A 26,966-nucleotide genomic window follows, 5' to 3' on the forward strand; every position below is an offset into this window, starting at 1 on the left:
GTGTGTCAGGTTGCCATGTTATGTTTCCTGGTAGGATCTGTTGGGTGGGTGGGGGCATCGTCAAGACCCCTGCCCTGGATCCAGTTCTACCACTAAGAAGTGATGTGGCCTCGGGCAAATTTCATCCAGGTCCTGTGCCTTCCGTTTCTTCTACTTTAGAAACTCAGTGGTCTTTTAAAACCTTTCCAGTTCCTATGTTTTATGTTCATTTGATCTATAAACAGCAAAATTTCTAGCATTTCTGATCTTAGCCAATAAAACGATCATTTACACTGAGAATGATAACCCTATGGTAAATTAAGGTGCTTATCTGCTTCCCAAAACATCCTCCAAAAGTTAATCTTGGTTCAGGGTATCTCTAGCACTAATTACCTCTTGTAAATTAATTCTTTGGAAATTGGTGAAGCAAGAATATTAAATCCAGATATTTTAAAATTCTATCTCAAGGAGGGAGGAGCACAGCTCACTGGTAGAGCATATGCTTAGCACACAGGAGAGTCCTGGGTTCAATCCCCAGTACCTCCATTAAAAAAAAAAAAAATTCAGTCTCATCACTGTGCTGGATATGGGAGTCTGCCGTATGTGTTTTTGCTCTGAAGTTCCCCAAAGCAAAATGTTTAATGACTTCAGATACTCGGGAAAAGTAGCCCTGAGGCTGCTGCACCCTGCAGGTGTACAGGTACACAAATGAAAACCACACCATGCAGGGAGAACCTGGAGGCTGGACAAGGCGAGGCTACAAATTAAGTCCTGGTTCTGGTCCGTTTGATGGCCCAGCAGTCTGACGGCAATGGTTTTTTCCACCTCGGCCCCCATCAAAATCACATTGAGAGATGAAAAACCACTGACACTCAGGCCCCACCCCAGCGACACTGATTTGTTTGGTCAGACCTGGACCCTGGGCTTTGTCCTTAAAGCTCCTCCAGTAATTCTAATGTGCAAAAGCAGGGCAGAGGATGACGTGGGAGCCAGTGCTTTGCAGACTTCAGTATGTACACAGAACCGCTGGGAACTTCACTAAAATGCAGATTCTGATTCAGGAGGTTCTGAAGATTCCGTACCTCCCGTCAGATCCTAGGAGTTGCCAATGCTGCCGACCTGTGGCTCACAATTTAGGCAGCAAGGGGCTACAATTTCACACCGCAGCAGCTATAGGAAGGCAGCTAATTACCCTGCCCCACTGAAAAGCTCAACAGTAGTAGCCCAGCAGTTCACAAAGCGTGGTCCTCAGACCAGCAGCCGTACCTGAGAACTTGTTGGAAATACACATTCTCAGGCCCCACCCCAGACCCACTGAGTCAGAAAAAATGGGAGAGGAACCCAGCAACCTGTTTTAGCAAGCCCTCCGAGGCCTGGTACAGTTTGAGAACCATTGGTATTAACAACAAAACCAGCTAATACTCACTGGGCTCTTACGATGTGTTAGGTACTTGGCTAAGAAGCCTTGAACATGATTGGATTATTGAGTCTTCACAACAACCTGACTCACGAATGACAAAGTGGAGGCCTACAGAGAGGAAGCTGCCCAGATTCACACAGCCATTGAGCGGGGCACCAACAACAGCCTGCAGCACCTTATGATCCTCTCCCCCTGCAGGTGCACCTACAGAGACTCAATCTCGTGAAAAAAATACAGATTTCCACTTCACTGAGCTGGAGACAGAGACTCCCCTAGCTGAGTCCTCCCAGAGCGCATCACCCTGCTATCTGCCAGGGCAGAGACATCGAATGAGAATGACGCACAGTGCTCACCATATCCTGGCCGAGGGGCGGCAGGGAGTCAAGCTCGCTGAGGTCGTCCTGGGCCTGCTGGACGGCGTGCATGCTTGTGTTGATGGTCCCCATGAGGGCCTGCTGGGCCGAGGTCTGCAAGGGCAGGTAACACAGAGGGTCATCACACACTCCTGGACTGACACAGCCCTCGACGAGTGCAAGGAAACTGAACCTGGCATCAGGATAAAGCAGCCCCAGGGGACATCTCAACAACGGCCCGAACCACCTCCTATTTCAACTGTGGGCCACAAAGAGTTATTGCACTACATTAAAAGAAGATTAAAAGTGGCTGTTTGCAATAGAGAGATTATCATCAGCAGAGTGTGGAGAGCTTAATTAGCTGACAAGGAGGCTCAGAAAGAGTCCCTGCAGGGGAGCTAAGGGGCTCCAGTCCTTGAGGACTGATGACAGAGGTCTCGTGCACAGGATCACGAGGGTGTCACACCAGAACTCTTCTCGGTAAGTAAGTTAAGGATTCCATCCAAACCCACAGTCGACAACACGTCTCCAGAGTCAGATCAATGTCGACCTTTCAGGCTCTTCAGCTTGCAAAAAGTTCTTGCCCTGAAGCATGGGGTTCCGGAGCAGACTGAGACAGGCCCCGAGTCGGGCAGACCAGCACAGTGGAGGGAACCAGCGATCTGCTCAGGGGAAACGTGTGGATGGGAAGCGACCTGTCTACTTCTAAGGTTCTCTGAGGGGTACCTGGGCCAATGAGCAGGCAGGGGAGCAGATCACAAACCACACGGAAAGGGGACTGGCTCTCGTCCAGCCCTAGAGGACACCTAGGACCCCAGACAGGGCACTGCCAGAGCCACCCATTTAAAAGAAAACACACTGGGAATTAGGCATGGGGACCACACAGCTGAAGAGCCGGGGTCCAGACAGGAGCTAGAGAGAGTGTGGATGACACACACAACCTGTCACCATGGCTGATGTCCCCCACCCCGGAACCAGAGGCAGCGTACTGAAGGGCAGGGCAAGTCCCCGGGAAGCCTCACCAGCGGGGGCATGTGGCCCCGGTGCATCTGCCCCACCGTGACCTGCTGCTGCGGGGAGGGCATGCTGCCCACGTTGAAGGTCTCGGGCCCGCTGGAGCCTGAGCGCATCACGGCCGGCAGCGCCACCGAGCCGTGCTCCACCTTTCCGGTCCGATTGAACTGCTGCTGCAGGATGGTGGACCTGCGGGGGACAGACGCTTTGGTCACTGTGAGGTGGCCTCTCACATGCAGAGTACTAAGAATCTACCGGGGCCATCAGCGTTCGCTGCCTCATGCTCCGGCAACCAATTTAAAAGAGGCAAATACAGACAGAATCATGAATGAAGTAGCAGCACTAAAATGCTCAGGAGAACCCTGAGATGAATGAATCCTTTTATAATCGGTAACATAAATAACTGCTCCCAGTTTATCTATTTAACAGGCTCATGGTATTACGCTATTCATCGTTCTTGAAAGACACAGAAAATAATGATGCTCCAGGCACAAGTGAATGCTTTGGACACAGTCATCTATTATTTGGTAAATTCTACCTGAAATAGTACTCATTCAACACGGATCTACTGCATGCCTGGTTCTATTCGAAGCACTGGGGACAGAGATCATTCATCTTCAGCTTGAAGGAAGAAGTATGGGAATGAACTTAAAATCTCCCACAGCTGAGCTCTGCTTCCCTAGGTCGAAAGTCATTGACCACAGAGGATGTGTAAAGACCTTCGGAGCCTTGACGACTGGCAGTCTTCGGCACCTCTTCCAGATGATCTCAGCGTAAGTCTGGGAAGACTAGGGCATCTAGCAAAACTACTTTCAGTGTTTTACTCCTTGCTAGTTTCTTGAAATGATCGGTGAGTGCAAAGGACTCTATGAGCGCAGGAAGGTAAGAACCTGAGGGCAGCCCAGATAAGTCAGCAGCCCGGTGGGCAGACGCACAGGGGAGAGTCTGGGGGAGTCTGTGTGCATGTGTGGGAGGTGGGCAGGGTCGGTGAGCAGCTGCATTAAGGCACCTGTGTCCCAGGGTTCTGGAATCATCACAGGTCACTCCTTGTTGCCCAGGGCAAAGGTTGTGAGCCATGCTAGGACACCAAGCAACAGGCATCCATGGAGAAACATGAATGTCTGCAGAGGGGTTGGCACTAGGGAGGATGGATCTACGGCTCCACTAGACCAGCCTCATTCCGAGATCTCCACCAACGCCCAGTACAGGGAGAAGCGGACGGTCTAGTGATCAGGACCTACCTGGACCATGCTACCTGCTTGCCTTGACCAGACCCCACCAAGATGCCCTCTGCAGTGCATACGGGCTATAGTGGCCCCAGGAAGGGGAGGGTCCCAGCACTCCGGGCTCAGACACTTAGCTGCTCCGAGGAGAAGTTCAAGTGCATCAGAGCCCTGAGAAGTGAACAGCTCACTCTATTAGGAAGCACTAGCTTCCTCGTGTCCATCTAATGGTCATTAACAATTCCAAACACTTAAGGTCTTTTTGCCACAGGGTAGCAAACAGTACTTGAAATGCATCGTATCAAATCTGGTTCCAACTTGAGTACTAATAGGGGACAAATGGAAGAGCACCTTCAAGGTGATGATAAAGCAAATTGTGAGAACGTGGCACAGAGTGGCCACGTTAGAGAAACAGTTATTATGACTAAGCAAGCTCGGTATGCTGGAACATGTAGAGCTTCCGGGCAGTGTACTGTAGGAGACAGCACAAGATCGAAATCTGAGTCCTGGCTCTGGACATGGGTGCATCTCAACTAACCTATACTGAGTTCCAGATTCCTCATGTGCAAACTGGAGATGTTAAGATCTAGCCTACCTCTTCCACAGGGATCAATTGAGCCAGCAAATTGTGTAGTGTAGATAAGAAAAGTTATCATTCCAGTGCTCTATTTAACATCACAAGGGCAGCTGAACAGTTTCCCCAAGAGTCTTACTTATCCAACGTTACTTACTTTTAATCTCAGTTTCTTCGTTTATAAAATGGGGCTAAACTGAGATTATTCTGAATTTAAAATGATGCAACAGCAAACATTTATTTTGTACCAGGTATTGTTTTATGTGCTTTATTAATTTTATGTGCTTTATTAGTAACTCAGTCATCAAAATAAAGCTTATGAGGTACTACTGTCAATCACTATTCTCATTTTATAGATGAAATGAAGGGGGCAGAGAAGATTCATCATGTACCCATGGCCACACATTAAAAAACAGACCCCATAAAGGGGGTGGGAAGGGATAAATCGGGAGGTTGAAATTTGCACCTCTTGGGGAGTGATGGAAGTGTGAGGTATCTTGGCTGTGGTGGTGGTTTCATAGGTGCAGACATCTATCAAAACTCATCAGAGTGTACACCTGAAATATGTGTAATTTACTGTACAGAAATTAAACCACAATAAAGTTGTTTTTAAAAAGTTTTTTTTAAAGTTAAAAAAAAAAAAAACAGACCCCAGATTTGAACCAAGAAACTCTGGCTCCAGGGTCCACGTTCTCACCACGTCCCTCTGCTGCCTCGTGACATGGGTATCAAGTGTGGCAGGTGACAAGCATTCCATAAACAGTAACTCCTCCACTGGCTAGGCCCCCACCCCAAAAGGCACAGAACTAAACTTGGACTCGAGGCTTTGAGGAAAATGATGTAGTTTATGAGATTTAAACCAGAAATTCAGAAGAGGACTCATGAAGGCTCACTGTGTCTAAAGATGGAATTAAACCCATTTTGTTCAGCATTTCCCTGAAATCCCCAGGCCACCCCCACCCCAAAAAGACACCCTCAACACTGGTGATGAGGATCTGAGCCCCGCACTTCGAGAAGCAAGACTCATCTCTCTCACCCACCGCCACCTCCTCCGCACGAGGGACTTTCGGGCAGCAGCCCCAGAGCTGGCCCGAGGAAACCTGCCAGGCCGGGGAGAAGGCGCTTCTCCAGTTCTCCCAACAATACGTACTTTTTGGGGGAAACGGATTCTTCTAACATAGTTGACTCCTCGTCGCCCTCTAGTCCAAATCTGTCTTTACTTTGTTTCTGAGGTAAAACAGACAAAAATGAAAGTCAGCTGGTCCAGACACAAGACCCTTTTAAGAGACCTTTTAAAAGGAGCCACACAAGCAGAAATGTTGAGGTTTACCCAGGTTCTTTGTATTCGATATTTAATAAGTGATGGGTGAACAAAAGCAATAGTAACCGTGAAAGAGAAATACATAATTAACTAATGTCTTCTGTATTCATTATTGCACAGACTTAATTTTATACAGTTAAAATCAAGACATAGATATTAATATTTCTAGTAGAACCTGGCGATCTCAGTGGTCTATATCTAGAAGCCTTAGGAGAGGTTTGTGTATATACCACTATGGTATGTAAGCCCCTATTAAATTTGATTTTAAAAAAAGAGAGAGAGAAAGAGAAAGACAGAAAAAAAAAAGGAGAAACACAAAGAACATTTTCAGGTCCTCAACCCCATTTCTATAGATGCTGGAAAGCAAACATAATTATCTGGAGAGGAAGATGCTAAGGGGGTAAGCTAGGCTCACCCACTAGCTAAGTGATGCACTATTGCTCATTACCTGGCAGTTAGTGACACAGATCAGAAATTCTCTAGGATATGAGGTCACAGACTGCACACTCAAACAATCTTAATGTTAAAGATTAAAGTAGTAAAAAAAAAAATTAGAAGTAAATTAAAGTTACATGGTTTTTTCTTTCTTTTTTTTCAGGTAGCTATATTATCTAAACTGAGTCTTTTAATAAAGAAGCTCTATTTTTGGTACAGCACAGGGAACCATGTTCAATATCTCATAATAACATCTAATGAAAAAAATATGAAGACGAATATGTGTATGTATGTATAAATATGACTGGGACATTGTGCTATACACCCGAGATGGACACATTGTAACTGACTGTACTTCAATCTAAAAAAAATTTTTAAAAAAATAAAGAAGTTCTATTTGCATCAGCATGAAATACCTTTTTGAGGATGATGTCAATGTAGCCGGCAATCAGCTGGGATATCTGCTCCCCCTCAGTGGTCTGTACCGAATAGTAGCTTTCCTGATACTCCCCAAAATCCTGGGTGGGGTAGAAATCCCACATTAGAAGAAATACCGCACCATCAGCAGTTTCAAAGGTGAGGGGGTCCGGTTCTGGACCAAGTTCTGGCATACACTCACTTTTTCTTGCTCATCCCCTCTAAACACAATGGAACACCCTAAAATGTTTTTTAACAAACAGCGGTCAAAGAGTTCTGTATGCTCTGAAGGTGGACTGGCAGGAGATCTCAGGACCTGAGGGGCCAGTCTGGTGAATTCTTGGGTTTTATTCTCTATCCCATCTCCCCAAGGCTGGGAGCTGGAGAGGTCTGAAACTTGGAAGTTCCTGAGAAGCCTGTTCTCTCCGGCCAAGGGACCAGGAGAGGGGAAGCCCAGCAGAGACCTCGCTGGGAGTCTCAAGCAGCTCTACAACCCAGGTTGCTGCTCAGCAGCAGCTGCAAAGCATTGAAACCCGGCCATCCCAGGCACTGCTCCACAACCCAGGCAGGCAGTGGTCTGATTCCTTTTGCAGCAGTGGCCAGAGCAAGGCCCTGTGCCTCCCTGCCCACCACGCAGCAGCATAAAGAGACATGGACCCAGTGGCTTCTCCCTCCCCTAACAAAGGTCACCCAGCAATAGCAGGTAGCCCAAGCAAGTCCCTTCTTCCCTCACAGACAGCACCAAAAGGCTTTGAGCAGGAATGCCAGCAGCCTCAGAAGAACAAAGCAGTCCAGAATAGCACTGCAAGGGCTCAGAAAATTAATTGCCATTGCAACTCATGTCCATAGAAGTAACCCAGCACACGACACACTAAACCTAAACAAGATGACTGTCTGCTAAAATAGAACATACAAGACCAAGAGTCTCCTAATAACCAAAATGTCTAGGATGAAATTGAAAATCTCTATTCAAGTCAAGAACCAGGATAACCACAGTGCAGAAAAGGCTAATCAAATGATGCCAATACTGAGATAAGTCAGACGATGGAATTATCTGATGAGAACTTTAAAGCAGCTGTCATAAAAAAAAAAAATGTTTCAACAACCAATTACAAAGTCTCCTGAAACAAATGAAAAAAAAAAATGCAACAAAGAAACATAAGGCATAAAAAAGGACCAAATTGAAATTATAGAACTAAAACATGCAATAACCCAAGTAAAACAATTCACAAGAAAGATTAAACAGAAGTGCAGAGATGACAAAGGACAGAATCAGTAAACTCGGAAACAGATCAGTAGAATTTATCAATTGAAACAATAGAAAACAGGCAAAACAAGATAAAAAAGAGCGTCAGGGATCTGTGGGACAATTAAAAAAGACCTAACATCCATATCCTCAGAAACACAGGATTGCAGTCCCCCCCCAAAAAAATTGTTAAAAGAAATAATGGCTGGAAATTTCCCCAAATTAGTGAAAGACATAAACCTACAAATTTAAGAAGCTAAGCAAACCCCAAAATAGAATACAAATCAACCTACAGACCAAGAACTTTTGAAAACTAGAGAAAAGAAAATCTTACAAACATTCATAGAAAAGCAACATGTTACCCCAAAATGAACACCAACATGAATGATAGAACATTTCTAGTCTTGAAACTGCAGAGGCCAGATAGGGGTGGGACGACATTCCTCAAGTGTCACAAGAAGGGAAGCGTGGATCTCGAATCCTCTGTCTGGCAAAATGATCCCTCATGAATGCAGGGGGAATAAGAACTTTCTTAGGAAAAAACCAAGAGAACTTGTTGCCGGCAGACCTACCTTCAAAGAACGACTAAATGAAGCTCTCCAGACACGCAGAAAATGGAAACAAAAGAAAGCAGGGAACTTGAAGAAGAGAAAGAACAATGAGATGGATAAAAAGAGAAGTAAATATAATTGACTATCCTTTACTTCATGGATTTTCTTCAGTCACATTTTATGGTTGAAGCAAAAGATATAAGACCATCTTATGCAGTAGTTAATGTATCTAGAAAAAATATGTAATTATACTCAAAAAAGTATGGAGTGTAAACAGGCTTAAATAGAAGGAAGGTTTCTATATTTTACTTGAAGTGGTGAAACACTGATACCGGTAGGCGGTAATTAATTTCATATGTATAAGGTAATATCTAGAATAATCACTTAGAGCACTATACAAAGAAATATGCTCAAAAATATTACAAATAAATGAAAACGGAACTCTAAAAAAATGTTCAAGTAACCCACAAGAAGGTAAGAAAAACAGAGGAAAAAATAAACAAAAAATTATATAACAGTAGATTAAGCCCTAACATACCAATAATTAGCTGAAAATATTAATAGCATAAATATCATAGTTAAAAGAGAATAGATTTTAATAAAAAGTACAACCCAACTCCAAGCTCTCTACAAGGAACTCATTTAAAATATAATAGTATAGCCACATTTAAAGTGAAAGGATAGAAAAAGATATAACATGCAAACATTAATTTTAAAAGTGGCTATGTTAATACAAGATAAAACAAACTTCAGAGTGCAAACTTTCCTAGGAACAAAAGAACATAAGGATAACACAATTTCTCCGTTAAGAATATAGAGGAATCTTAAATGTGTCAGTACCAAACAATTGACCATCAACATAGATCAAATAAAAACTGACATATAGGAAAGGAGACCCAGAAAAATCCCCATTTGCCGCTGGGAATTTCACGATCAGGAATTGTTAGAATTACTAGACAGAAGATTAATGAGGATCTGGAAGCCTCGAACACCACCACCAGCTAACAGGATCTAAAGGGCATTTATGGAACACTTCACCCAAGAGCAGAATATACATTTTTTCCAAGCACTCAAGGAACATTCTCCAAGAATGATCATATCCTGTGACAGAAAACAAATCTTAAAATTCTAAAAATTGAAACCATACACGGTATGCTCCATGAACATAACAGAATCAGAGTATATCCCATTGACCATAAGAGAATCAAACTAAAAATCGATAATAGAAAGACAACAGGAAAATCCCCCAACACTTGGAAATCACATTAAATTCAAGCTAAAGTGGGAAGTAAAGAAAGTTTACACGTGAAAAGCTGTAATCCAACATTGGTATTTGTCCTCTCTTCTGCTGGAGGTAGTTACTGCAATTCATAACCATTTTAAAAGTTTTTTGTTTTTAACAAAGCAGTGCTTGGACCTAAGTTAGAGACCAACAGCATTAAAAGGGATATAACCAAACACAGCTGTCTCCTGCCCCACCCATTCCCACCTTCACTTTCCAGCCTCCACCCAGAGGTACTTTCAACTCAGCAGTTACTCTTTCAGTATTTCTAAATAACATGTTTCTATTGACTTTTTGATTTTTCTATTTTAGACGTTATCCACAACTACCTACAATGGAAGATGCGAACATAGCTCTCTAAGTCTGAACACCTACTTTTTAAGGCCCTGAAGGTACAGGTGTAACTGACTACGGGAGGAAAGAAGGTCTGTTTTCTGAAGACTCCTCCCACCTGGCATGAGTCTGCCAATCAGTGATGAAATCAGATAACTGACACTCCCACCAAGGCCCCTTCCCTGTACCTTTTTTCCTGATGCCTTATTACGAGATCTTGCCTAGATGCAGATAATTCAAGTGCTCACTAGAGCTGGAGAGGAGTACACTCCTGGGGTTCTGAAGAAACACACAAATTTTAACACTCCTAGATTTGTCTTATCACTCAACGTGTCCTACAAAGCAACTGTCTTAATTCTCACATGTCGATGTGGCTGGCTATAGTTAAGGCCACATAGTATCTTCTGCTAAGAGCAGATACTGAGGTTGGGAGGAGGCACTCAGAGGTCCGAAGGCCTGGAAGAAACCCACATTCTCCCTACTTTCCATGTATTTCGCACTAGCATTAAGACTCAGGGAGGAGAAGTAACTTGAGCAAGGGCATGGAGCTGGGAAATGACCAGCTGGTTTCAAACACTACACCACAGTCTATGATATTTCCACCATACGGCATGCTCTCTTTGTAGGCAGGCTGGGAAAACACATCTCGGAGAGATACCACAATTCTTAGGAACTTCTAAAATAACGAGAGATGAGGAGGGAGCCTTTGCATGGGCCTCAGAGCGTGAGGAAGCTGCTTAAATTTTAGGGTATACTATGGATGGCCTTAGGACCACAGAAGACTGGGGATTATCCTGTGATTGGCTCTTTCTAGTCAAGGAACTGAGACACACTCAGAGCACCAGAGAGAAAGAGGTGGCCAAGGAGATCCAGCTCTCCGGCATCTCTCTCACTTCTGGACCAGTGCCCACTCCCAGCCCTGCCCCACAAACTCCCACCACCTGTCCCTCTCTACGCTACTCCCCAAGGCCAGGGAAACCCAATGGACTTGTATTGTTTCTCCTGCCCCCTGATACCACCCAAGGCCATGTCGACCCACTCCTTGCCTTCTGCCAGTCCCTACCAGTGTGAAGCTCTTGGGCGAGGCTGCCCAGCGCTTGACCGTGGTGAGGGGCCACTCCTGCAGCACTTCCTTGGTCTTCTCATCCACGCGCATCACCGAGTCCTTGGTGATCCCCAGCAGGCGAGGCACCAGCTTGTTCTTGCCTTTCATCTTTTCCTGAAACAAGAGATACCAAGACTCAGTGCTCTTCCTCTGAACACATCTGATACTGCCAAGTAATCAGTGATGCTGTGATGTGTTTAAAATAATAATTAGATAATAAGCAATAAGAAGCAGCAAGTAGATAAGTTTTCATGTATATATAATACTTTAAAAAAATTAATACTCAGAATTAAAGAAAGTACGAAGGGGGTCCACGCTTGATGGGAATTTAAAATGGCAAAGCCTTCATGGAAGAGAATTTGTTAGTAACCATTCAAAGCTTTAAAAATGCACCTATTTTCAATCCAGCTTGCTTTTAGAAACTTATTCAAAAAGAAGTTATAAGTGTGCATAAAGATTATGCTGCAAGAAAGCAGCTTGACTATAGTTTATCACAGTGAAAAACTAGAAATAACCAAAAATTTCAACAAGAGTACAGCCAAATAACAGACTACTCTACAACTGTTAAAAATCATATTGTATGAAAACAACTGGATTCATGATAATTAGTCACAAAAAAAGTCTGCAAAGCATGATCCTCTGTGAAATGAGATTTTAAATAAAATTTTTAGAAAATTCATTACATGAGAAAATGGTGGCAACGATCACCTCATACGATTTGTGTTTTTTTTTGTGCTTTGCCTTATTCCAAAATTTAACTTAATACACACTTCTATTGTTGTTAGGAAAAAAAACCCAAACTTTTCAAAGATTATACGCTGAAACCTAGCAATGCCCATAACCACTATTACCAGAGGAATACGTGTATGAATTAGCACAAAGTACCCAAGTATATGTGGGTGTGTGTACAAGGAGACAGGCACTTAAAACAAGCCAGGAGTGGGACAGACACTTCACAAATATTATCCATTCGTTTTCAGAGCATCCCCCAAATGTTGGCATCATCATCACCCCCCCTTCTTGAAATGAAGGGACCAGCAACTTGCCCGAGGCAAACAGTGGTAGGTGGTACAGCCAGGATTAGAACACAGATTTGAGCAGCTCAAAAGCATCTCTGACTTCAAAGAAACTGTCTTCCACAGTGTAGTGCTTCTGATGGAAGCAATCAGAGCAAAGGAAAAATACCCATCCCAGCCCCCGTGGGCAGTGCCTAATCCCTCAGATGGGGAAAGTCACGGCACACCTCCAGCCTTCCCTCAAGAGGAGGAGATAAGCCATCAGGAATCTGTGTGGGTGTCTGACGAGGGAAATACAGCACTGTAAGAACCTTAAAAAAAAAAAACAAAGCCACCATGCAGAGAAGAGTCAGATCCCTTCCAGAGAGGCCCGTTCCACAAGGAGTGAAATCAGTGCAGGGTGGGCCATGCCAGTTAGTCTCACGTGGCTTCCAGAGCCGCACGGATTTAGGTGGAGAGGTTCCAGGCAGCTCGTTTAGTCACAAAGCGTTGGCACCAGCCCAGCGGCTGGGACCAGAAAGGAGATCAGAAATAAAATATGGTTTGCAGCTGTTGCCTTCCCCCTTTCCCATCTGCATGTCCCCACTGAGGGGCTCCGGGGTGAGGGAACGTGGGCTCGTGATGGATTGCCCTGACCCCTGTGGAGATCACGCTGGCCTGGGAGAGGAAGCCACAGCGAACAAGCAAACAGCTTACAGCGGGCATTCCATTAGAAGGTCACGACTGGGAGGAGGGTGCATAAGGAACTGAGAAAATACTATCACTCAGCAGCAGAGACCACCATCGGGGGACAAAATTATTTCAGCGCCTACCCACAGAGTGGAGAGCAGCTGGAAAAAGCTACAATAGCAAGGGGCTCCACTCCATGCTAATGATGTAGGGTCCCCCCTGACAGAGGACCTGCCTGAGACCCTCAGTGGCAGACCTGCACGTTAGGAGAAGGTCCAGAGGCAATAAGGCTCCTTCTGCCTCTCTGCATCTCGAATCTCAGTCCACCCCACAACTCTCCTTTCCAGCCTTCAACTACAGACACCAGCATCCTTTTATCCCCAGGAGAAGGCCAGGCAGGACCCAGGGAAGACCCGGGTCTCTCGTGCACAGGTACCCGCAGACTGTGGCTGCGATTCTGCCAGCGACACGGCCACGTCTCTCTTGAGGCAGTCCTCATTGGGTGGGTTTTGTTTTGAGGATGTGTCGAGCTCTAAAGGCAGGAGAACGTGGGTATTCAAGGAGAAGCAGGGTCCATGAACAAACCAGCCCCTCCTCTTCTGAGCACATCTCAACCGCTGCTCTGGGCTCAGCCCTGGCAGCTGGCTGCGATCAAGCCGGCTCTGCCTTGGGCCCTTCTCACAGGTGTGGATATACCGGCTGATTCTTACATCACCTGCGTCCTACATCAGATTCAGGCTTGGGTGGCGGGATGCCAGCGGGCTAAGCGTTTGGCGTGCTTTGGCTCCAGGCCTGACTTCAGCGTGGCCCAGCTGTGCTCACTAGAGCTCTGCACCAGCTCCTGCCGCAGCATGGGCTGGGGTGCTGTGCCGTGTCATCAGGATGCCCATTTCTTTTAAGGGCGTGGCAGCCACAGGATGGCTGCCTGAGAGCAAAACGGTGGTAAAGACCCTGCTCATTCGCCACTTCTCTCTGTAAAAACAACTGGCAATCCGTTTTGACTTAATTCACAATTCTGAGATGCTCTGAATGCCCTCTGTGATGTTTTTACAGTTCAGGGCAGAAGAGGGTCAGCTCCCCAGCTATCCCCCCAGGAATTAGGAAATTGTGAGGACGGTTAAGGAGCTGGGATAATTTAAAATTTATTAAATGTCCCTACATTCCAGGTACTATGTTTAATTACATACATTGGCTCACTTCATCTTTATTAGAGCTCTGTAAAGAATTATTCCCATTTTTTTCAGATGAAGAAACAGATTTAGGAAGGTTAAAGATGTCTCTCAAATTTATATGAGTTTCTGCTACTTCTTACATAAGCCATATTGCATCCAGAATTCTAGGCCAATCTTCCTGACTCCAACACGCAACACACTTTCTACTTTAACGATATAAAGTACAGTTGACCTTGAACAACATGGGTTTGAACAGTGCAGGTCCATCTATATGTAGGTTTTCAACAGTGAGCACTACACTATTACATGATCCATATTGGTTGAATCTACAAATGTGGAACCATCGATACAGGGGAATCGCAGATACAGAGGGCGGACTCTTAAGTTATACATAGATTTTCAACTGTGCAAAGGGTTGGCGCCTCCTAGCGCCCACAGTGTTCAAGGGTCAGCTGTACAATGCTCTGAATATTAGGCCAAAATATTCATTGATATAGAAGAAAATATGACAGAAGCACCTATAAACACATCAAACTAGTTCTCTCTCTCCCTCTCTCCCTCCCCCCCATATATATATAAAACCGATCTCAAGGCCATGTGGTATGATTATGTTCAATATCAATATTTATATTTTATAAATTATGATTTCATTGATTTATGTAATCTAGGATTTCTAATAGCCTACCCAAGTAGTAAATCAATCACTCACTTTAAACTCACTTCTTAAATTATGCCAATGAACTTCCTTCACGATTTAATGGTCTGTACAGGTTGGGGGGGTCTAGAGAAATCTGTTATTTATGCCTTTAAAACACATACTGTCTCTTACCCAAACAATTTTTTTGGATGTGTGCAATTCTGTGATTTCTTTTCATCATATATTCTAAATGGTTGTGTTTATTTACGCACACACAGGCTATTTCATGCTGTTGGTGTATGTCTTGTAAATTTGCTTCATCTATTCACTGAATTTAAAAATATACCTAAAAATTAAAATTATGTATATTGCTATAACATGTACAGGGATCTGAAAATTACAAAATGTTGATGAAAGAAATCAGAGGACCTAATACCATGTTCACAGGTTGAAAAACTCAACATAGTAAAGTTATCAACTCTCCCCAAATTGATCTATACATTCAGTGCAATTTCTATCAAAATCCCAGCTAAGTTTTTTATAGGTACAGACAAGCTTGTTCTAAAGTGCTCCTGGAAAGGAAAAGGACCTAAAATAGCTAATACAATTTTGAAAAAGAAGAAAAAAGTAAAGAGAATCATTCAACTTGATGTTAAGCCTCACTATATAGCTTAAGAGATCAGGACAGTGTGATATCAGTGGAAAGATGGACGCACAGATCAATAGAACAGGACAGAGAGCACAGAAACTATCAGCAGAAATGTATTCAAATGAACTGACAAGGATACGAAAACAATCCAATGGAGGAAGCATAGCCCTTTCAACAAACAGTGCTGGGAAACTGAACGTCCAGAGGCCAAAAAATGGAACACTGACCTAAACCTCATACCTTATACAAAACTAACTCAAAATGGACTATGGACCCAAATGTAAAATGTAAAACTATAAAACATTTAGAACTAAACACAGGAGAAAATTTCTGGAGCCTAGACTTAGACAGTGTTCTTAGATGTTAACACTTCAAACAAGAGCCATGAAAGGGAAAAATGATAACTAACACCCCTCATCAAAATTAAGAACATTTATTCCGTGAAAGACCTTGTTAAGAGGATGAAAAGACAAGCTACAGACCAGGAGAAAATATCTGCAAACCACATCTAACAAAGGACTTGGACCTAGAATACATGAAGAACTCTTAAAATTCAACAGTAAGAAAAAAGACTCTAACTAGAAAACTGGCAAAAAAACATGAACAGACCTTTCACTGAAGAGGATACACAGATGGCAAGTAAGCACATGAAAAGATGTTCAAAATCATTAGCCATTAGAGAAATGCAAATTAAAAATCACAATAAGATATTATAAAACACCTATCACAAAGGCTAAAATAAAAAACAATGATAACACCCAATGCTGGAGAGGATGATACGAAACTGGGTCACTCATACTTTGCTGGCAAGAATGTAAAATGATACAGTCACTGTGGAAAATAGTCTGCCAGTTTGTTATAGTGCTAAATGTGTTCTTACCATTTGGTCCAGCAAGTGTACTCTTGGGCATTTATCCCAATGAGATGAACACCTACAATCACACAAAAACCTATACACAAATATTTACAGCAGCTTTATTCACAATAGCCACAGACTAGAAACAACCCAAATGTCTTTCAGTGGTGAATGGCTAAACCAATGAGTACTTTAATATCATGGAATACTATTCAGCAATAAAAAGTGATAGATTACAGATTCACAGTGTGACTTGGATGGCTCTCAAGGGAATTGTACTAAATGAAAAAAAAAATCTCAAACAGTTGTGTTTTTTATGATTCTATTTATGTAGCATTCTTGAAATAACAAAATTATTGAGATGGACAATAAGGGGTCAAGATCAGGGGAAAGGAGGAAGTATGGGAAGAACAGGAAGGTATGGGAAGTATGTGTAGCCATAAAAGGGTAGCACAAGGTTTTCTTGATGGATTAGAGTCCTATATCTTGACTATAGCGGTGGTAACACAAATCTACTGTGTGAAGGAAGTGCATAGAACTAAACACACACACACAAACGAGTGCATATAGAGTAATGTCTATGAACTGTACCAATGTCGATCTCCTCAGTGTGATATTGTACTATATACAGTTCCACTGAGGGAAAGTTGATGAAAGGAAAATTCTCTGTATTATTATTTTTAACATTATTAAGGTGTATAATTTACATACCATACAATTCACCTGTTTAAAGGATATAATTCAATGGATTTTGGTATATTTATAGATATTTGCAACTATCACCACAGTCAATTTTAAAACATGTTCATCTTCTCTAAAAGAAATCCTATCCCTTTGCTCTCACTTGCCTATCCCTCCCCACGATCCTACCCATTCTTAAGCAACCACCAATCTACTTTCTATCTCCCCAGAGTTGCCTTTTCTGGACATTCTGTATCAGTGGAATCTTGTGACAAGCTTCTTTCACTTCACATAACACTCCCAAAATTCATCCTCGCTGTAGCATGGAGCAGTACATTTCATTTCTTTTTATGACCAAATAATATTGTGCCTTATGGACACACCACACTTTGTTCACCCATTCATCAGCTGATGAACATTTGGGTTGTTTCCCCGTTTTGGCTAAATGCAGCTATACACTTTCACATACAAGTTTCTCTGTGAACATATGCTTCGAATTCTCCTGGGCACACATACCCAGGAGTGGAAATGCTGCGTCATGTGGTAACTCTGTTTAACATGTGAGGAACCACCAGACTATTATCTAAGGCTGCACTATCCCCGCCAGCAGTGTATGAAGGCTCCAGTTCCTCTACATCCTTACTCACACTTATTGCTCTGACTTTTTGATTCTCTGTATTGTTTTCATAACTTCCTGTGAATATATGATTATTTCAAAGTAAATAGTTAAAAATATGATTCCATATATCTCGTTAAAAGATATGCAATCACAAGAAGTGATTAGTTTTTTCATTTCCTAAATTTATGTTTTTAAAAAATGTTTACGCCTTACTGTACTTCCTAGAACTTCCAAAACAATGTTCAAGGCGCACTTGTTCTGAGTCCAATTTTTATAGATTTCTCCCTAGCATTTCTCTGTTAAGTAGGATACCGATGATAGGTTTAAAACATTCTATCATGCTGAAGAAGAACACTTCCATTCCAGCATTTTAAAGACATTTTTATAACGAGTAGGTGAATTTAATCAAACACCTTAGTGGCTTTAGATAAAATCATTTTACATCATGCCATCTTTTCCAGCTTTATTTGGACACAATTGACACAGAACACTGTGTAAGTTAGGATGCACAATGTGATGACTTGATACATGTTTGCATTGAGAAGTAATTACCTAAATAAGGTTAACACAACTTTCACCTCACATAATTACCTTGTTTTGATTGTTACGATGAGAATATTTAAGATTTACTCCCTTAGCAAATCTCAAGTATATACTACAGTATTGTTAACTATAGTCACCATGCTGTACTTTATCCTCAGAAGGTATTCTTAAAACTCCAAGTCTGTGTGCTTTGACCACCATCTCATGACCCCCCACCCCAGCAACCACTCATCGACTCCATTTCTGTGAGATAGGCTTTTGAAAATTCCACATATAAGTCAGAGCAGAAATGGCAGGAATTCCTCTCTAACAGTTGAATAATTTTCCACTGTATTTACCTACCACATTTTCTTTATTCATCTGCTGATGGACAGTTAGACTGTTTCCATGTCTTGGCTATTATAATCATGGTGAAAAGAACATGGAAGTACAGATATTTCTTCAAGATCGTGATTTCATTTCCTTTGGATTTATACCCAGAGGTGAGATTGCCAGATCATATGGTAGTTCTATTTTTCAATTCTTGAGAGTCCTCCACACTGTTTTCCATAGTGGCTGCAAGAATTCACATTTCTACTAACAGTGCACAAAGTTTTCTCCGCATCCTTGGTAACATCTGTTATCTCTTTTGTCTTTTTTATTAAAAAGGTATGAGGTGATATCTCACTGTGGTTTTGATTTGCATTTCCCTGATGTTTGGTGATGTTGAACACCTTTTCCTGTACTTGTTGACCATCTGAATATTCTCTTTGGGAAAATGTCTACTAATGTCCTTTGATCATTTTTTAATTGGATGATTATTTTTATTATTATTATTATCATTATTATTATTACTATTATTATTATTATTACTATTATTATTGCTATGGAGTTATAAAAGTTGCTTATATATTTTGGATATTAACCCCTTACCAAATATATGGTTTACAATCATTTTCTCCCATTCTCTAGGTTGTCTTTTTCCTTTGTGACTGTTTTTGATGTGCACAAGCTTTTCAGTTTGATGTAGCCTGACTTGTTTATTTTTTGTTGTTGTTGCTGCTTGTGCTTTTGATGTCATATCCAAAAACTCATTGCCTAGAACCATGTCAAGGAATTTATCACCAATGTTTTGTTCTAACAGTTTTATGGTTTTGGGTCTTACGCTTAAGTCCTTAATCCATTTTGAGTTAATTTTTGTGAGTGGTGTAAGTTTCATTGAATCTATAGATGGTTTTGAATAGTATGGACATTTTAACAATAACTTCTAATCCATGAACAGAGGATATCTGTCCATTTGTTTGTGTCTTCTTCAATTTCTTTCATCACTTTCTTAATGTTTTTAGCATATATATCTTTCACTTCCTTGGCTAAATTTATTCCTAGGTATTTTATTATTTGTGATGCTATTGTAAGTGGTATGGTTTTCTACATTCTCTTTCCAGACAGTTGAATGTATATGATGTCCTATTTGACCTGTTGATCTGATTTACCAGGCTCATCAATTCTTAACATTGCAATATTCCTAAATTCCCAGCTTACTACTTTTAAAGTAGGGCAAACTATGGTCAAGTAAACTCTACCAAAATCAGTTTAAAAATAAAATGTATACTACACAGGACCAGTGAACAAAAAATGTAAGTGGGCACTGTGTGCACTTTTATCAAGTGACAAAAAATAAAGGAATGAAAAATTTGAATGTCTAATATGTATGTGAAAGTTGTCAGGGCTCCCTACCCTCTGACCCTGGCCTTCCTTCAAAGAGATGTAATTTTTAAAAAATAAATAAAAAGGAAGAAAGGAAGGGAAAAAGGTAAGAAGGAAGGAAATTTGTATTACTTTCTTACTTTGCCTTAAACACTTGTGTAAAAGAAGAGTTTTCATTTGACCAAACTTGCCAGACCTCGTACAGCCGGAAGATCCGTGCTCTAGCTCTGATTATCCTACCAGCCGTGGACAGATTCTTCCCAGGCTCTCAATCATCTTCAGAGAACAAATTCCATTTTTCTGGTAGTTGCTATTCCATTTCTCTTCTTAATAACATGTAGCTTGCTGTGTGTTACGTATTTTCCTAAATTTACTGACTATATGCACATCACTGAAACTCTGTGTGAAGTCTGTTGGTATTAATGGAAAACAATATGAATTCAAGAGATAAATTTCATACATGAAGGGCCAAAGAAAAACTCATAAAAAAAAAAAAACCCAACACATGGAAACCGATGCCAGTATCATTGGAGATGCTGAAAAATATTTAGTCTTTGTGAAGTGTTAGAGCTCATCAGAATAGTAAATATAAAGTATTTTTTTATTCTAAAACAAGCAGATCTTGTGGGTGGGGGTATAGCTCAGTGGTAGAGCGTGTTCTTAGCATGCGTGAGGTCCTGGGTTCAATCTCCAGTACTTCTGTTTAAAAAAGAAAGAAAGGTATTTTTAAAAAACCCCAAAAGACAATCGGATCTCACCATGTCCTTGTGGTGGGGTGGGGGAGGTAGGAAGATGGTGAAAACATCCCAAATGGGGTCACTCTAGCTAAGAGGCTGGGGATACAGGCTTTAAAAGAGAGACTTGAATTCAAGTCCCAGTATCTCCAGTTACCAGGCTTATGACCTCAGCTGAGTCATTTGATCTTTCTGAGCCTCTTTTCTCATTTATAAAAGGAAGACAATAGTAGTAGTTCTGCCATTGGGGTGCTGACAGATTTGAATAAGAGACACCTTATATGCATAATTGTTTACTAAATGGGAAACAATGATTAGTAATGGGAAATGGAGTCCTTATCTAGAATATCATCAGCAGCACCATTCAAAAATTAATAGTTTAAAACTCACACTAAGTATGAAAAACTCAATTTCTATTTTTTTTTTTAAACCAAGTGATTCACTTCTGCTTTCTTTATTTGCAAAGGTCCCAGCATTTTCAGGTATAAAACAGAGCAGTTTGAAGAAACGAATCAGCACGAAGCATACGCCTCTTTTCCGTGTAACATCTCTCTTCATCCTTGCCCCAAATGAAGTTGCTTCCTCCAATGAGGAGTGGACTTAAGAAAATCACCTCTATCGCCAAACATTCTAGCGCACAGCATAACTTCCTTGCGTTCCAGTTCTTTTTTGGCTGTGTGGAAAGAAACCTCCTTAAACCACTCTGCCCCTGGCTTTCCAGCTTTGGTCCCTAGAAGCAGCTGCAACACAGCTGGTTACACTCCCTTGTGTCTCAAGCAGCCCAAGACACCTCATCACACGGTGGAGCTTTCTCCAGGGCCAAGGGCAAGAGACGGGAGACCCGGAGTCACGGCACAGCAAGTGGAAATCGTGAAACGCGTCAGATGGAGGACTAAACTAGAGGATGTGAGGTCAGGATGTTGAAACGGGGAAGGAAGCCGCTGGGAGGGTTTCTTAGTTGACTCCAGAACACGCCTTCTGCTTGCTCACAGGTTGGATTTCAAACACCCACCTCTGTCCTTCCAGCAGGAAGACAAACAATTCCCACGAAAACAGATGTGAAGGCCACAGAAAACCCCAAGACCCATCTGAAAGGATGCAAATGAGATGCCTACTGTAAAGACCACAGGAATTTGATCTGGTCTACAGTGGCCAACGACCTTCGCTTAGGCTGGGGCACTCCTGGTGATCTTCAGTGAAACATTCTTAGGGGAAAGTGCCAGCAAGTAAAAGGAGAGGCACTCCTCCGTGACTTCACCACAGTGACAGAGAGCAGTGCCAGGACACCGCTATCCCGAGGCCTGCAGGGAACCAGGCTCACTCACCAGCCTCACGCCTGTCCCACAGCTCAACTCAGGTCACCACTGGCCAGATGCTACATCTGCAAATGCTAGGGGGCTAGGGACGACACACCAAGCTTAGCAGCAAACAATTCAACAGAAGAGGTGGCAGAGGCAAACACCCTCTCCACCACGCCCAACTTACCTTCACCAAGAAGAAGGACACACCGTATGTCCGCAGGGACCGGGCGAGTTTGACGTACTTGACCTTGGCTTCTATTTCGCTCATCTCTCCACAGTTCTTGTGCTCCTACAAAAGTGACAGTGGCAGGGACCAGTTACTGCAGCTCGGCCAGCAGGTGGACATGTTGAGAAGTACTTACTATACATGGAGCCTCTACATTAAGGTTGGAGATTTTTTCAGAGACCTTCCCACAATACGTGTTGCTGCTGACCAAGAGTCAGAGCACACAGAAAGCTCTAATGCAGGGCTTCTTAACTAGAATTTGAGTCCAAATTCCCTACAGATTTCATAATTATATGCAACAATTCATGTATGTGCAGCGTGGCAAGAACAAGGTCCATAATTATAATCTAATATTCAAAGGGCTCCATGTCCCAAAAGGTTCAGGACGAACACTTTAAATGAGAACTAGAAAAATGTTCTTGTCCTGAGAGGCATCATTCTAACATCCACGCAAAGGATTAAGTTCTCCAAAGAGCAGGATAAATAAATGTCAGAACATCTCAGTGTTTGAAAACCATAATGGATAAAAAGATCTATTTTATACTCAAGAAATTTATATATTTCAACTTATATTTACATTTCAATACTAAAGAAGACTTTGATATTTTGAATTCACTAGAGTGATTATTTCATGGCAAAGTTGATAACAGGATTTCTCTTACTGGTTGCCTAGAATAGATAACTCTCTGGATTTTAGAATAAACTTGGATTTTAAAGAGACACCAGTTCTCAAATTCTGAGGTTCAAAAAACAAATCTCAGGATAAAAAAGCTTCTTGTAGCTTCTTCCTCAGTGCATTTTAATGGCAAATCACCTTGTTTCAATGCTTCCAAGATTATGTCTTTGAAATTAAATATACGCCCATTTTTCTCAGAAGGGCTAAGTAACCTTTAGCAAGAAGGTATGGATTAAGAAAACAAATCTGCTCCAAGCAGAACTGTCAGCTTCTTTACTCTTGAGTCACTAATCATTTATTATATAAGCAGAGTATATACACAGGGTACGAAACTGTCACGAGCAGAGGCCCCTCTTGTCCTAATAAATGAAGAAAGGAAGTGAGAATGACCAAGTTTTATACGTTTCCAATACCTGAAATATTCTCTTTTCAGCTCCTCTCTGCTTGATGTATTCTTTGGGCAGGAATTCCTTCAGACTGAGGGAGAGAGAATCAAAAAAGGTAAGGCATTTCTCATACACTATGATGAGATGGAAAGAAAAGAGGCTTTTTGTAAAAAACTCACAATGAAGTCACAAACTCTCAGTATTTTATGGTCTAATTAATAAGAGCCACATCCCACAGTGCACTTAAATAGGACCCAAATATAAAAAACCAGGCTGATAAAAAGGGTCAATCTGACATAGTTAAAGAAGAAAGAACATCTGACATATATTGTAGAACGACAAAGCAAAGCGCCCAAGAGTGTAGAGTACGCTATCCTTTGTGATAAATGGAGGGAAATATCCATTTTATACTGTCAATATGTATTTTTAGAACAACAGAAGGATAAATGTAGTACTAATAGGAATGACTCTTCCTGGAAAGAAGGAAAAAGCAGAGAGAAGGGAACAGGGATGGAAATGACATCAAGGGATAACCAACGGCCAAATATGTGGTGATCTTTTAAACCTCATACAGAAGAAGAGAAAACAGTATAATGAACCCACTGCCCAGCTTCAACAATTGTAACTCATGGCTGTTCATGACTCATGTGCCCCCTCACCCACATCCCCTCTCCTGGATTATTTTGAAGCAAATTGCAGATATCATACATAATTAATTTCACATGAGGGGCAATTTGAGCATCAGAAAAAATGATGACTGCAATGGGTAAAAACACAGATATATAAAATTCACTATATATATATAAGATTCAATAAAGATTCTTTGACATAATTATTGGTCACCTTAAGAGGTTGCTAGGGCACCAACTCATACTGAAACTGATAAAGAAACAAAGCTAATAAATGCAGAAGGAATAATACAAGTCCAAAATCATCATTTTACAATTCTTAATGAAATAGTCAATAGATCAAAACAAGCATGAGTGACTGCTAAAACCAGTAAGTGACAAGTTAATGGGGAACTTTGTAAGAGATGGATCAGTCTGATCTAAACCCACTGATCGATTTTAGTATTAATCAAAGTGGGATAACCACACAACATACACCTTCTGACTAATATAACAGGAAGTATACGGTACGACCTAGGAAGTACTCTTGGAAATAAATTTAAAAATAAGTAAATATATAATTGAACAGGAATTTCATTAAGTTTCTAGATATAAATATTAGTTCACAAAAAGAGAGCTGGAGGAACATGGTAAGGGACACTACCAGGATACAGTGAGCCAAATCCCAACATGGTAAATTCTATAAAAATAACCCAGCTTCTTCACAAATAAATGGCTTGATGGTGGAGGTGAACAAGAGGACACACAAACAGATTTAAAAAGTTTTAAGAAACATATTTATCACAAAGCTACGGTAACAAAGATGGTGTCCTACTGCCATAAGACTAGACATGGAGGTCAATGGAATAGAACTGAGAGTCCAGAAATTAACCCTTACCTTTACAGAAAACTGATTTTCAACAAGGGTGGGGAGAAACGTCAGTGGGAAAAAGAGTCTTTTTTAACAAATGGTGCTGAGACAACTGGATACGCACATGCAAAACAATGAAGTTGGACCTCCAACCTCATACCAAACATACAAATTAACTCAAAATGGATCCAGACCTAAATGGAAGAGCTAAAACTTTAATACTTTTTGAAGAAAACGTAGGAGTAAATTTGTATGACCTTGGGTCAGGCAAAGAGTTTTAAGATACAAAAGCACATGCAGCAAAAGGAAAAATAAGTTGGACTACAGCAAAATAAAACAGCTTGAACTACAAATGAAACCATTAAGAAAGTGAAAAGGTAATCCACAGAATGGGAGAAAATATTTGCAAATTATGTATCTGATAAGGGACCTGTATCCAGAACATATAAAATCTCTCACAACGAAAGATTTAAAAAAAAAAATTAAAAAATGGTCATAGGATCTGAATAGACATTTCTCCAAAGAAGATATAAAAATAGCCAAAAGCGCTTGAAAGTGTTCCCAAACAGCCATCAGGGAAACAAAGAAAAACTGCAGTACGACAGATACCACTGCACATCCACTGGGCTGCTACAACACAAAGGACAGACAACACGGGGTGCTGGTGAGGGTGCGGGGGGACTGGAACCTCCACACACTGCCGGTGGGAATGCAAAATGGCGCAGCTGTGGTGGATGACAATTTGGTAGTTCCTGAAAATGTTCAACAGCAGTTCTGCTCCCAGGCATGTGTCCAGGAAAAGTGAAAAACTCTGTCCACGTAAACACTTGTACGTGAACGTACACAGTAGTATTATTCATAATAGTCAAAAGATAGAAACAACTCAAATGTCCATCAAGTGATGAATGGATGAATAAGACGTAGTTTAGTCATACAATGCAACATTATTTGGCAGTGAAAGGGAATGAAGTATGATGCAACAACATGGAAACACAGTGCTACGTGAAAGGAATCCAATCGCAAAGGACCACAAGTTGTATGATTCTATTTAAATGAAATGTCCAGAACAGGCAAATCTATAGCGGCAGAAAGGATCAGACGTTGCAAAGGCTGAGGGAAGGTTGAGGGGGAACCGGGCAGTGACTGTGCAGGACACAGGCTTTATTTTAGGAGGGACACAAATGTTCTAAAATTAGATTGGGGTAATGGCTGTATAGACTTATGAATACACTTAAGAAAAAACACTGAATCGTACATTTTAAATGGGTCAGTGGTGTGGTATGTAAACTCTATCTCAAACATTTTTTTCTATGAAAAAGAAACAGCAGTCACTGTAGGTCTTGTTGATACGAACTTAGTATAAACAAGGGGCAGGGGAGGAGCTAACACAGACTGGGTATTAGACGATGTTAGAGAATTGTTGCTAAGTTTGTCTAGTGTTAGGTTGGATCTGCGGTTAGGCAGGTTTTAAATTATTTAAAAATTTTTAATTGTCAGAAGAACATACTGAAGTACTTATGGGTGAAACGGTATGCCGTCTTGGATTTGCTTTACAACACTCCAGCCAAAAAGGGGGCGGGGGTAGGCCCAGGCTCTGGCTATATTAAGACGTGAATAATGATGTCTCGTCAACCTGCAGACTACCTCTGCAGACAAAAATTTTGAGTGCATTTTCTGGAATTTTAGGGATCTAGGTTTGAGCGCCAGCAGAACACTCTGGCCTTATCAAGAGACCCCCAAGTCAGTCAGCAGGAGGGGATCTAAGAAGTATCCAGGCAACAGCACCTGAGATGTTACAACTATTGTTCAGCAACTTCGGGGACACACACATGTGACTGAGAGGGGACTGGGAGGCACTCATGTCACCGAAGAGGAAGCTGAGTCACAGAGAGGTGAAGTGACTTAGCTGAGGTCACAGGACCTGTGGGGAGCAGGGAGCCTCTGACCTCCAGACCAAGAGTGGAGCCACCTGAGCACACAGCTGTCTCAGGCTTCCCCCAGGAGCACACTTAAAATGACAATGAGGTAGCGTCACGGGGGCCACTGCCAGGGGCCTCTGGACAGGAGCTCCCACGCCATCAATAAAGGAGACCGGGCATAGGTTACCTAAAGCACCCCAAAAGGGCCCCAGGCCAAAGCCCCTCAGAACAATGACCGTTACTAGAAGAACAGCGGATGGCGGTGCCCAGTGGCCAGGCCACAGTAGAATATGTTGGGCATTTACGGTGACAGAGTTCTGTGTGGCTCAGCCTCTGCAAACTAACCCTCCCATTCTTTGGTGGGGACAGGACCAGCAGGTACAGGAAACAACTTCCAGAAGCTTGCACGAGACCCTTGATGTTGCAAGAGTCAATCTAGGGGGGGGTTTATTGAAAGGTATTTT

At 41.9% G+C, this 26,966-nt stretch overlaps 1 protein-coding gene across 6 annotated transcripts in view; it reads right to left on the minus strand.

The window, feature by feature from the left end:
- TLN2 (talin 2) overlaps nt 1-26,966 on the minus strand; it is a 396,032-nt gene that overhangs the window by 125,564 nt on the left and 243,502 nt on the right. For all 6 annotated transcript variants that reach the window (XM_032481038.1, XM_032481036.1, XM_032481034.1 and 3 more), the window contains 7 exons: nt 23,132-23,195; nt 22,001-22,105; nt 11,212-11,367; nt 6,736-6,837; nt 5,714-5,790; nt 2,775-2,955; nt 1,753-1,866 (listed from right to left, as the gene is read on the minus strand). In XM_032481038.1, the coding sequence (XP_032336929.1) occupies nt 1,753-1,866; nt 2,775-2,955; nt 5,714-5,790; nt 6,736-6,837; nt 11,212-11,367; nt 22,001-22,105; nt 23,132-23,195 (799 nt within the window). The remainder of the gene's footprint in view (nt 1-1,752; nt 1,867-2,774; nt 2,956-5,713; nt 5,791-6,735; nt 6,838-11,211; nt 11,368-22,000; nt 22,106-23,131; nt 23,196-26,966) is intronic.

Source organism: Camelus ferus, chromosome 6 (genome assembly GCF_009834535.1).
Source record: "Camelus ferus isolate YT-003-E chromosome 6, BCGSAC_Cfer_1.0, whole genome shotgun sequence".
Taxonomy (NCBI): domain Eukaryota; kingdom Metazoa; phylum Chordata; class Mammalia; order Artiodactyla; family Camelidae; genus Camelus; species Camelus ferus.